Genomic DNA, 12,297 nt, shown 5'->3' with positions numbered 1-12,297 from the left:
AGCTAATTAAAGGACATGATATAATGCAGAGTAGTAACATTGTATTGTGTGTAATATGGTACAGCATGATTTTGTGTTTCGAGCGAGGGACATTGGGACATGGGGCCAAGTACCGGGGCTACTGACGGTATCGTACTTAGCTACCCGGCCATCACTCCGGATAGGCTGATGTGTCCGCTTACTGGTTTCACGCAACACGCAGACATACATACCTGCCAGTTGTGCGGCGCGTTCAAGCAGCGTATTCCTTGGCCGTCCTTAAACCCCATCGTGCACGTATAGTCACATTGATCTCCCGCTGAACAAAAGTTCGGAACGCTTGCATGCTGCATGCGCATGTTGTGCCCGGCCTCGTGCAGCCAAAGTTCCAAAGTCTCGAAAGCCTCGGCTTTCAAGAACATTATAGAGCTGCCATAGGGGTTCTTATCACTAAAAATCCACGGGTCTGTATCCGCCCACCCCAGGGGTCCAGCGCAGCCTTTAGGGAAGGCAGGGAGAAAGGTAAAAAAAAGAAATTAGAGATTTAGAAAGGTAATGCAACCAGCAAAGCATTAGAGACCAATGTCCGTGGTACTTGGGAGTCGGGGCATGCAGAGGTCGAAACGGCCGGTACGGTACATGTCAACAGAGCAGGCAACACACAGAGTAAAGTACAATTAGGGGTATTTGGCACTCAATGGCAGGGAGCACTACTACTATTGCATAATGCACACACGGAGACGACTTATTACATGTACAATGAAAGCAATGAAAGAATGGCGCGCTCGTGCATTTTGAGGTAACTTGGTTCAATTGTAGTTAGGCCGGACCGGAAAACCAAATGATGAAGTGTGTGACACACACACATGTGTGTGGTTGTTACAGTGGGCTCCAGACTCACGAAGAGTAAAGCCAGCGCGGGCCAGCTGGCCGTGCACTGCACTAGAGACTAATATACAAACTAGGCTATATAACCTAAATGAAGTGATGCGCCGAACAGAGGGTGCTAAACCCCAGGCCAGCAAAGGTATGTGCCCAAAGTGCCAAGGCGAGCCCTGCATCACTGCTACGACGGCCCAAAGTAACTTAAGTCAATCCAGTGCCTAGCACGTTTACGGAGAGGCTCTAGGCACGAATCTCGGTCGGGTCGCAGGGGATGGTTGTTGCTAGTCGGACCAAACGGGAGACACCGCGGCTAGCCCCCCACTGCTGAGTCCCCTAGTCCATCCATGCCCATGCCCATGGACGGCCAAGATTTGGCCGGGGTACGGGTAGGGCTCAGGAATCCCCGCGAGTAAACCAACCAACCGATTTACCCGCATATCCGTTAACACTGAAACAGCTCTAAGCCAGGATGTAGGTTGCGGGAGGCAGGTAAGCTATAGCTACCCAACGCTCCCTACCCCACGGAAAGGGATATCGACGCAAAAATGCGTACCTGGTATCTTATCGGTACCCCTAGGCAGGATCATGACCCTGTGCTGGAAGTCACGCGCGATGACGCCCCTCGTCAAAGCGTAAGCTTCCAGATAAGTTTGCCATTTAAGTGAGCTCACGCCGTCACAGAAAGTCGAGGTGACGTTATTGCCGCCTGGATAGGCCGCGACAGGAGCAAATCTCATGTCCAGTGGTTCATTGCACGGAATTTCCACGGGTCCCAACACCGCGAGGTCCCCAATCTGGATTTGCCCGTACGAGCAATTGCCGATATAGTTCTGCATGTTACGGCCACGGGAATCTCCGGATCCGAAGAAGAGTCTCCTAACATCCTGTGGGGTGGGGTGGGATTCATGACACGGGAAAGGGCCAGGCCTTAGGGCAGTACGCACAGGCCGTTGGGCATATGCACAAGTACGCGTCCGTGCGCGGATAGGGCTGGCGTGACTGGGCTGATAGGGCTTGAGGGGTCCGTTGGATATCGGGGTAGCGGAATTAGCGGAACAGCTGATCCAGGCTTGTTGAAAGGTATGAAAGGATGTTGGTGGAGCATTGGTCAGCAGGTGTTTGATGCGTGCTATGGGATGGGGATGGTGAGATTTAGGCGCCCAAGGCCAGACATCACATGGTATTAGGTTTTCATGTAAGCAGCTACCAGTTACACAGTGAGGATGTGTTAAAAGGACAGGATGGATGATTTGTGCGGCTTAGGTGCGGCAGGAGCGCAGTAAGTATAACTTCTAAGCTAGGTTATGTACGGCAGCCGTACGGTTTGCCACTTTTTGAGTCGTGTTAGTTAGCTTCACAGCTCCATGCATAGTTCCCACAATCGGCCTAATTACACTATTGGCCTAATGTTACTCTTATTGTTGTTCTCATTTCCCGCCTGCCCGCTCCCAGTAAGCAGGCTAGGGCCAGTTGGAGATATGGAGCCCGGGCACACCACTTGAAACGCTGGGTGAGCAGAGACCTTTCGCTATACAACAATTACCACATGGTGGCCGCACCCTTAGAGTACTGTTACGCACTAGGAGTCCGGCTAGCCAGCTCTGCCGGCCAGGTCCTAGTTCATGCGACGGGGACATTGGAGGTTTGGGCCTGGGGCGGGTTTGAAGTGGACACACAGCTATGTTAGCTGTCTTGTGCTGCGTGTCCGAGGTTTTGGCTCTGCCGGTGTGGCCGCGCTGGAGAGCGCTTTGATTGTGCTGTGTGCTGCTAGACCGCGTTTTGGCGCGCGCGGGTGCTGTTTCTGGCGCTCCGAGAGCAGCAGTCTGCAGTAGTGAAAGGCCCTTGTCAGCCCAGCCCCATTTCCTGCCATTGCCCTGTTTCTGACCAGCATCTGGAAGGGCACCTACACTACAGCGAGTTGTAAAGGCTATATGTAGGACGTAACTATTGACGTAACTATTGTTTCCGGGAAGGTGGCTGCTGACATCAATACTTGGCAGTCCAGGGCTCCCAGTTGGCGAATCCTTGCCGGGGTTCAATTGCCTTGCTAGTACTCTCTTCGCTATACCAATGATGATCTGCTACATTAAGGGACGGCGTTAATGCACCTAGGGAGGAGCGGTATGCTCTGCTGCGGCACTGATGGCCATATTGAAGATGGGCCACGACCATGTATAACATACACACACATACACACATACACACATACACACAAACACACAAACACACAAACACACACACACACAAACACACATACACACATACACACATACACACATACACACATACACACAAACACACAAACACACAAACACACAAACACACAAACACACAAACACACAAACACACAAACACACAAACACACAAACACACAAACACACAAACACACAAACACACAAACACACACACACACAAACACAAACACACAAACACACAAACACACAAACACACAAACACACAAACACACAAACACACAAACACACAAACACACAAACACACAAACACACAAACACACATTAAATTCATTCGAGCTGCTGCAGGCTGGAGGTATGGAGAGGGCGACTCAGATGCGCTGCAACCCGCTCCGGCAGACCAACCTCCGCAGTCTTATCCGCCGCTTGGTTGTGCCCGCAGAACGTGGTGATATACACAACGAATGACGGCCGTCTGGAGCTTGTTATGTTGCCAAACAGTAGCTCCCGGCGCCAATGGCGCTCTGCACGCATACCACAGATAAACATGCGGTGTGGTTAAATGCATGCAGAGTATTGGAGGTCAGGTGGTTGGATGCGAGGTGGGCTGACTTGCACGCTGACACGGATTGGCTGCTGCTGCTGCTGCTGCTGCTGCTGCTGCCGCTGCTGTTAGTGGTTTCACAATTAGTTGCAGCAGCTGCCGCTGCTGATAACGCTGGTATGGACATCGCTACGCTGCCACCTGCTCACGGCCACTACTGCTATGTCATCAGCAGCTGCAGATACAACAGCAGCAGCAGCAACAGCAGGTAGTGCGGGTCATGGCTTTTACAACTGACAACTATCAGCGCGCAACCAACAAAACCGACAGTACCAACAACAGCGCCAGGGTCAAGGTCAACACCTCAGTCGACACCAGATGTGTAACCCACAGCAGGTACGGCGGTACGGCTGTCCTACGCAGACTGGGTTGTAATTAATAACTGACAGCGCAGTCGTCACGCACGTGTGCACGTATGCAGACATGATTGGAGTGTTTTATGGTTAGGGGTTCGTTATTTCCGTTGTGTCAGTTACGATGCTCCTTTTAGAGATCGTTGAGCCGGTGCTGTATGGAGTTGGGCCATCCTTTACTGTTATAATGGAGGTAAGGAACGCGTTTTTGGCCACGTAGTCGCGAAACGATACTGTTTGGGTCAGCAGGACCTTGCGTTTGGTTTCGGAGATTACCCCTCCCCCGTTCGACCTCTTTCTTTGCTGCTCCTGTAATGCTCCAGTACTGCTCCTGTAACCGATACCTTTAGGTAAAGGAGCGGGACGCGTACGGATTCGTAATGTTGCCTGACCGATGTTGCCAATGGGGCCAATTATAAGCTCATACGTAAGCTACGCACGTAGACGCACCTGCAGCTGAGCCCGTCACATCTGTGTCCTGAACCGGTACAGCGCTGACAGCGCCGGAAAGACTTAGGATGCTGATGGCGGCTACGGCAGCAAAGAGCATGCCGCCCCATTGGCCCCTAGGGGATGAAGCCGTCACCACCATAATTCCGTAGATGCCGCCGTAGGTGGGGAACTGACAACCAATTGCCGTTTGCACGCGGGCAGAGTATCAGCCCTGTAAGGTTTGTGCCGCCAGCCTGACAGTCCTGTCCTGTCGTGCTTGGAAATGCGCTGGCAAAAAAAAACCTGCATGCATGGAAAGGCACAAAATGTCAACTGTTAGCTGCCCTTCATCAAGAGTTCGTATTAGCGTATGCAATTTGGCACAGAAATCCTACGGGTTTAAGTTAATATACATGAATTAAGTTTCTGAGAGTCTGCTAGGTATACGTGTGCGGAGTCGCCGGTCGTGGTTCTCCCACATGGTTCTTCGTCTTCCGAAAGGTACGAATACGAAGCATCGCCCGAATGCGCTAGGAAAGGTAAGAAAGCAAAGACCATACAGCTTGTTACATTAACATTGGGAAATTTTCACTAGTTTCCAAGGAAAACGACGGTTTGGCTCAAATGTCCCTACCTGTCGAGCAGCTCGAGGTTCGTCGTCGGGTGCAGCCAAGTTAATGTATTCCCAATCCAAGGAATACCAATAATCAATGTAAATATATGATCATCGATTAATGTATTCTGCAAGCTTATGCCTTTCATAATGATTTTTCTTGGGTAGGGCATCAAACGATTTTCGTACTGTTACCCTTCGGCTTAACCTGCGCCCCGCTATTCCATAGCTGCGTTTTCCTGAGCCGGCGTCCCTTAACCTACCGCCCTAAACATAATATTTATGAACAGCTGCGCCTTGCCCTGGTTACTTGGTTAATTTGGCATCAACTAACATCCCACTGCACGCCATGATCGCGCAGGATGCCGCTGCATGGCTGCATGGGACGCGACTTCATGAGCGTTGCAATGGCCTTGCCTACGGTAGCGTACAGGGCGGTCGGCTGCGTCAGCAGGACGGAACGAGATGCTAGCAAAATATCTTTCGTGCGATGACTTCCCTCATCCGGGGAGACTTCCCCTGGTTCCCGCCATTAGTGCAAGAATGCTAACAATCTCACCATGGACGTGTAGAGGATAATCACGTTATAATTTACAAAGCATTACGACCTTGCGGCAGTTTAAGTCCTGATTTCTATCCGTCTTTTTATTTCCCAGCCAGCAGGCCCTGCCGGGGGGCTGCCAGGCCTTTTATTCGGACGCTCGGCTACCCTCGGCTATTCTCCACGAGTCTGGATCCCACCGTGACAACCACACAGACTTGCGGGTCGACACGCACGCCGCCGCCGCTTTCCGTCATACGATCATACGCACACCGGGCAGCCCAAAATTATAGCTACACCGTGTATGGCAGCCCGCTTGCTGCAATCCACTAACTAGCTCCATCTTTATAGCGCCCTGTAATTAGCTACATGATCCCTCCCTAGAGTTCTCGCCACGGACATCGTCGGAACTTGCAGCAACGAACTCGGCGTAATGAAACAAATTCTAACTGCCTCTCTAACAAATGCCACGCGGATAACTACTCGCTCTCAAACAAGGACGAACAAAAATCATCATGATCGCGGTGCGCTGAAATAGTTCTAGCTATAAGACAACAACGACTCCCATACCGCCGCCGCCGCCGCAAGGCCTTCGCAATAACGGAAAAGCCTGCGAATATGAGGTGCTTACCGCAGCTCATTGAAAAGAACGATTTACCCTAATAGCCTCATTTGTAAGCATTTACTACCGGCCTGGCATCCTATCTTTTTGGCAGCTCTGTCGTCGCCGAAGGCCAGTTGAACCGCCCGGGTTGTGCCCCTGGGGTGGGCTCTGATAAATGACGTTAGATAGATCACGCAGAGGGCCGGACCTATGAACTGCAGCTCACTCGCATATGAATAAGGTGCGTCGTCCCTTGACCGTCCTTAATAATGCCCTAAGCGCGCAAATGCATCTATGCATGCATCACAAATAGCAGCAACATCAGGGCCAACCCCATCACAACATTAATCCACGCAACCATCTGTGCTATTGCACAAAAAACATGATGAATTTGCTTGAAACTGTTAGCATGCACACGAGCGCCTGCAAACAAGCACCCAAAACGTACGCAACAGCAGAAATTGGCGAATAAGATGGCGCGCACTCTCGCAATATCTGGATGGAAGGACGACAAATCAAAAATGAACAGGTTCATCTACATGATGTGCAGCCGCCCATACTAGTAGCATCAGCCCAGGCGTCTGATCGAACTGTATTCCAAAAACTCCAAACTCCAAGCCGTCCAATCTGGATCAATCTGGAGCTCGCACTTAGTTCTACCAAGCACAAACGACTACATATCGTCATACTTTCCGGTCATAATACCATACATCATACGTACTTGGGGCGGAGGCTGTGCACGACAAGGGTAGGGTCTCAGAGGCACACACGACTACAAAAGACGGACGACAGAAAATCGACCCTCGACTGTTATGTTGTCCTTGGCACATGCACTAATTTCTATGGCGTCAAAAACAATGGGATTAAAAAGAGCGGTCCTTCACATGCTCTCTACACGATGTCGATTATGCTCTCCACAACATGAACATGAGCTTGTACTTAGCTTCGACAGCTATGCCGAGCAGCTAGCTACGATTTGCCAACTGCCGTGATTGCACCATCCAAAATTATGCACGTAAATTAAACAGCTAGACTGGACGACGCGATGCATCTGCGACAAGCACTGCAAATCACCACCACCTACAAGCCGCATATTCTTCCGCCCATCCGCCCCTGCACCGCTGCTGTATCATTTGCGCCCAAAGGACATCACTGTCAAATTGATCCCCACAACCCTATCGCCGTACCACCAACCGTCCGTACGGACCACATATCATCCTGGTCTCCCCTGCCTTGCACCTATCACCCAACTTCCTGCCGCCTTTCCTGCATGCTTGCATGTGCTATCCTGCAATGCAAGCAGCTTGCAAGTTGTATGCATGCCGTATCCATGAGGGTGTCATCGCAATGCTAACCGATTATGGGGACCTAATGCGCGACATGCTTCGCTGCTCAAACACCAGCGAATGTGCGGGCCCTTGCCAGTGACAGCTGTGATCTTCTCCACGTACAGCAGCGAGCATCCCACCGAGTCACTGGCTCCCATCTGGGAAGGCCGAAACCCCAAACAAGCGTGAAAGCGGACACGTGGAGGCCCACCTGGAAGAGCCCCCCACACCAATAACCAGCAAACGCTCCGTTTGAAAGTCGCCGCCACCTATCGCGTGCTTAGCAAGCGCCGCCCAGTACGCCACGGAGAAAATGGAGGTGGAGACGGCGGCTTGAAGATTGTCACGGAAATTTGCGTTTTGGCGAACGGTGGCGACAGTGGCCGAGCTAGCGGCGGCGGGAGCCTTGGCGAGCGGTTAAGGTTAGGGCTTGGTGTTGGCGATGGCGGCGGTGAGGAGGTCCGTTGAGGCGGAGGCAGCAAAGGCCTTTGCGGCGGCAGCAGTGAAGGCAAGGACGGTGATGGCGGCCGAGGTTTGGGCAGCGGTAGTAAAGGCCTTGGCGGAGGTAGCGGTGAAGGCAGGTGTGGCGGTGACGGTGAAGATCGGGGCGTCGGTGGCGGTCGAAGCCGGGGGGCAGGTGGCGGTCGAAGCCGGGGGGCAGGCGGAGGCCGAAGCCGGGGGGCAGGTGGCGGTCGAAGCCGGGGGGCAGGTGGCGGCTGTGTTTGGGACGGTGACGGGGCTAGTGTAGCCTGGGACGGCGGCGGCAGTAGAGGTGGAGGATTAATCAACGTAGTTTCGTTGGTCAAGGTAGCGGTTGGAGTGGCCGGCAGGTCAGGCGTCTGCGGAGGCAGCGGGGCAGGTGTCTGGAAGGGCGATGATGGCGGGTTGGGTCGTTGCGGTGGGCTGGATGGTACTTGCATGGGGCGTTGGGCTGGAGGAGGTGGCGGCGGCTTAAGAGCCGGCGGTGGCGGCAGCGGACTAGGACTGGGGCGAGGTTGTGGTGACGGTGGCGGGCTGCGTGCTAGCGGCGGCGGTGCTCGTGGGGGAGGCAGGGCTCTTGTTGGTGATGGCAGAGGCGGTGGCCGCTGGGCCAGTGGCGGCCTTGCCGGGCTTGGGGCTGGCGGAGGCGGCGGACTTGGGGCTGGCGGAGGCGGCGGACTTGGGGCTGGCGGAGGCGGCGGGCTTGGGGCTGGCGGTGGCGGCGGACTTGGGGCTGGCGGTGGCGGCGGACTTGGGGCTGGCGGCGGTGGCGGGCTGCGTGCCAGCGGTGGTGGCGGGCTGCGTACCGGCGGAGGCGGCGGTGGTGACAACGTCAGCGTCCGTGGTCTGTAGCTCCGTTGGGGTGGAGGCGGCGGCGGCCTCTCACCGGTGCCTTGAGGGTCTTCGTCGTTGTTGCCGGTAACGGGCATCCTGCCGACACAGTCCGGGTCCAGCTCGTCCGGCAGGAAGTCGCAGTCGTCATCCAGGCCATCGCCACAGGTCTGCTCTCGCGTGCTCGAGCGGCGACAGAAGCGCGCAGTGGCACCACGGACGGCATCCCAGCCAGTGAACTTCACGACCACGTTTGAGCTGTTATGAACAAATCTGTTATTCACGGATATCTCCCCCAGAAGCACCGTTTGCACGTATGGCGCCATCGATGTGCCGTTGTACGAATGCACTACGATGTACGGCTTGTTGTTGTTCACCTCAAATGGCAATTCGTACGGGTACTCATTCATGCGGACGGCGAAGTACATGGCGTCAGTTGGCACCAGGCCCCTGACTCCCGACACGACCACATAGCTGTCCTTGGTGGACATTTGCCTCGGGATCAAGATTTCTCGGCTGGCACCGTACGGCAGATCTGACTCAGTGAGGCGCCGCATGGGTTGACTCCAGCCAAGCTGCATAACAAACAGGCGGGGCGATACCAAAGTTAAGAGGCATGACTTCAGGGCTCACGGCAGGCTTGGGCTGTTAGTAGTAGTAGCAGGTAAAGTAACATCGAGCCCCAGACCCCAAGGAAAAGACCGTGAGCTGGTGTTTCGGCCCGGCTAGTGCGTAGGCAAAAGACGAGGGGGGACTGGGGTGATCTACGGCAACCGTTGCGGCAAGCTTTAAGCAATGGAACCGAGTAAAACCTATTCCTCAACTGCACACCGTACACAATACCGGTAGTCAACTAACGCGCGAGACCAAAAAACGAAGATGCGCATGCGGAACGGTTAATGGTGAGGGAGGGCTTCTCCCTCACAGATTTAGTGATGCACGATGCACTCGTGCTAGCAAGCGTCATTTATAAGTAAAAGGCCCTTGCCTGGGCGGCTCAGCCATGAACGCAGCCATTCAATTCGCTGATTCCGTCACGCCTGCCTAAGCATCGTAAAAACCGTGAATCGTGCCGTCCTGCCTCATGTACGGCAACCCGACGTTCGTACCACCATGACGAATACGCACCTGCCACATGTGCGGCGCGTTGAGGCAGCGGATGCCTTGGCCGCCCGTGGCCCCCATGGGGCAGGTGTGGTCGCACTGGTCTCTCAAATCACAGCCGTTGGGGATGGTGGCGTGTGCCATAGACAGGGTGTGACCAACCTCGTGAAAGAAGTACTCGATGTTCGGGAACACGTCCCCGGCCATCCATATGAGACCCGTGCCGTAATCATTGATTTTGCTGTCAGTTTTAATCCAGGGGCCCACGGAGGCTGTGCCTGCGAAGTTGTTGCATCCTGCAAGGAGGTGGAGAGTGGCACCAATATATCCGGTGTAAGTAATTTACCCACACAGCGTGTAGCCCAACATAACGTGACCGCGGAGTGCCAGGATTTGGGCCAGGGGCGGCATATGCTGGCGGGCCAGCGGGAGGCCGCCAGCATATCACGATGGCGCTCAAGGAGCAGCCTCAAGGAGCAGCGGCACGAGCAGCGCCATGTTAAGCGAAATGGCGGAGAAAGCTGTATGAGCTGTAAACCTGAAGCGCAAAGATTCCCCAAAGCCACACGGCCTGGACTCACTATATCCGACGAAGGTTGGGGGCAAGTAAATGACCTTGTGGTGGAAATCCGTCGGGGTGATGCCCATGTCCGATACGACGTCATCCAGGTAGTACTGCCACTTGACCAAGTTGTCGTTCTCACAGTTCCGTGTGTCGAACTTATTGCCGGTCGGGAAGCGGAACGGTAGGTCCAACGTGCCATTGCAAGGAATTTCCAGCCCGGTAACAATCTCCACTTGCTCCGGTAGCACGGAGATCTGTCCGTACGAACATGTGTCGTAATAACCCGAAAGAGAAATCGAGTTGTTTCTGAAGAAGAAATCCCGCATTCTCTGCGGATGGAAGGAAAACGGATGGGTTATAGCTGCATAAGGTACGCGCTAACGGAAGAGTTAGGTGGCAGGGGTTTATAAAGTGAGATGGGGACGAGGAATGGAGAGTGGGTCGCTTACAAGCATACAACCAGCCCGAACAGACCTCCCATTTAAAGCAGTCGCGAGGCATACATGCACCGTAGCGATTCGTGCGATTGCGGGGCAATGGCAACAAGATCTAAAACTCTGGTTACATCAGCTGTGACATGTAGCTAACAGGATTACGATCTACTGACGTGGCACCGGAGATAGCAAGCGTTAAGTTCACGAGCGTAATGATGCTAGGGCTTTAGAGGATAGAAGGCACAGGAGGACGCCGCATGACACTCACCGAGGCAGTAGCCACCGCCGGTTGACTGAAACCGCAGAGTGTGACGATGTATATGAGGAAGGTGGGGCGTTTGGGCGTGGAGATGGTGGGTCCAAACAGCTCGCGCCGCTTCGACGCCGATACCGGCGTCGACGACGGCGAGTCGTCATCCAGCGGAACGGGAATTTGGCACGAGTACATGACGCCATCCTCAATGCGGTTGTAATTCACCTGAACCCGAAGATTGGATGCCAGGCCGAGCGAACCCAACTCGCTGCAGAAGGAGAGGCTGTACATTTGTCCGTCATCTTGTCGCAGGTAATACTTCGAAGCGTCTTGGCCGCCATGAATAGACGACATGAGCATCAGTAAGCTTCCTGTAGTCACAGGCGTGAGTTTAAAGCTTCTCGATTTATTGGCGCTGGCCGACGCCTTTGGGGAATTCGGTCTCCATTTGGAAGCAGAGCTTACCCTTCGCTGTCCCGCTAGATTCATCAAATGTCGCCTGGGATATAAGACCAAGGTGGCTAATGCAGGTAAGTATGAGGACTGACGCCCGAAGGGTGAATATTGCTGATGTTCTCATGATTGTCCCTCAAGTTGGCCGCGGTCGCTGCGACCACGCGCGTATCAAGACCGGTGTAAGGGCATAGAAAGAACCTGCTGGGCATTTGTAGGCACCGGTGACTTTTTTGCAAGGTTAAAATAACTGTCAGGCGACAGGTGATTGTCTTGTTCAACACCGACCACTGACCTTTTCCAGGACCGCAGATATACTCAGCGAATAGATTAAAATCCTCGAGCTCCGTGCGGGAGAGTTTCTCTATACCAGCAGGCGGCAGCTTTTTGAGTGTTAGGTGCAAACTACCTATCGCTGGACTCCCCAAACCTGCCAAGATAACGTCGAAGCGAATCGATCGTTAAGGATGTATTGTGATCAATATTTGCTTTGTGGGTGTGTCAGCTTTTTGTAATCATTGCCGGATCCGGATTTTTCAGCTTCACAACAAACTTTAAGCTACATCTTGTATGCCACAGCGTAGCTTCCCCTGAGGCGGTACTACAGCCAATTAAAAACATAGTTGCAAATTTGGTAGCATCTGGC

General features: G+C 53.6%; 2 protein-coding genes across 2 annotated transcripts in view; both read right to left on the bottom strand.

Annotated features, from left to right (window-relative positions):
* The window catches only part of VOLCADRAFT_96077 (uncharacterized protein), a gene marked incomplete at both ends in the record, with an annotated part of 8,227 nt that extends 2,371 nt beyond the window's left edge, over positions 1–5,856 (bottom strand). The window contains 6 exons of the mRNA XM_002955127.1: positions 213–478; positions 1,418–1,748; positions 3,462–3,580; positions 4,464–4,635; positions 5,393–5,500; positions 5,800–5,856. Of these exons, the coding sequence (XP_002955173.1) occupies positions 213–478; positions 1,418–1,748; positions 3,462–3,580; positions 4,464–4,635; positions 5,393–5,500; positions 5,800–5,856 (1,053 nt within the window). The remainder of the gene's footprint in view (positions 1–212; positions 479–1,417; positions 1,749–3,461; positions 3,581–4,463; positions 4,636–5,392; positions 5,501–5,799) is intronic.
* On the bottom strand, positions 5,635–12,052 carry VOLCADRAFT_106695 (uncharacterized protein). The gene is made up of 9 exons (XM_002955126.1): positions 11,947–12,052; positions 11,664–11,852; positions 11,214–11,569; positions 10,528–10,840; positions 9,971–10,242; positions 8,950–9,417; positions 8,511–8,809; positions 7,743–7,919; positions 5,635–6,936 (listed from the first exon to the last, which is right to left on the bottom strand). Exons 2-9 carry the CDS (start codon positions 11,776–11,778, stop codon positions 6,915–6,917), a joined length of 2,022 nt encoding a protein of 673 aa, XP_002955172.1. The 5' UTR covers positions 11,779–11,852; positions 11,947–12,052; the 3' UTR covers positions 5,635–6,914.
* Between the last annotated feature and the right edge of the window lie 245 nt (positions 12,053–12,297).

Source organism: Volvox carteri (assembly GCF_000143455.1).
Source record: "Volvox carteri f. nagariensis unplaced genomic scaffold VOLCAscaffold_49, whole genome shotgun sequence".
Classification (NCBI taxonomy): Eukaryota; Viridiplantae; Chlorophyta; class Chlorophyceae; order Chlamydomonadales; family Volvocaceae; genus Volvox; species Volvox carteri.
This window is presented reverse-complemented; position numbering and strand designations above follow the sequence as displayed.

Bases quoted from the DNA above. Each gene is read 5' to 3' on its own strand.
- VOLCADRAFT_106695 (XM_002955126.1), bottom strand. From the start codon at position 11,778: ATGAGAACATCAGCAATATTCACCCTTCGGGCGTCAGTCCTCATACTT. The intron at 9,418-9,970 runs GTGCGTATTCGT...TTTGTTATGCAG, and splicing joins ACGCGCCGCACATGTGGCAG to CTTGGCTGGAGTCAACCCAT. The intron at 8,810-8,949 runs GTCGGCAGGATG...GCCGGTACGCAG, and splicing joins ACGAGCTGGACCCGGACTGT to CCCGCCACCACCGCTGGCAC.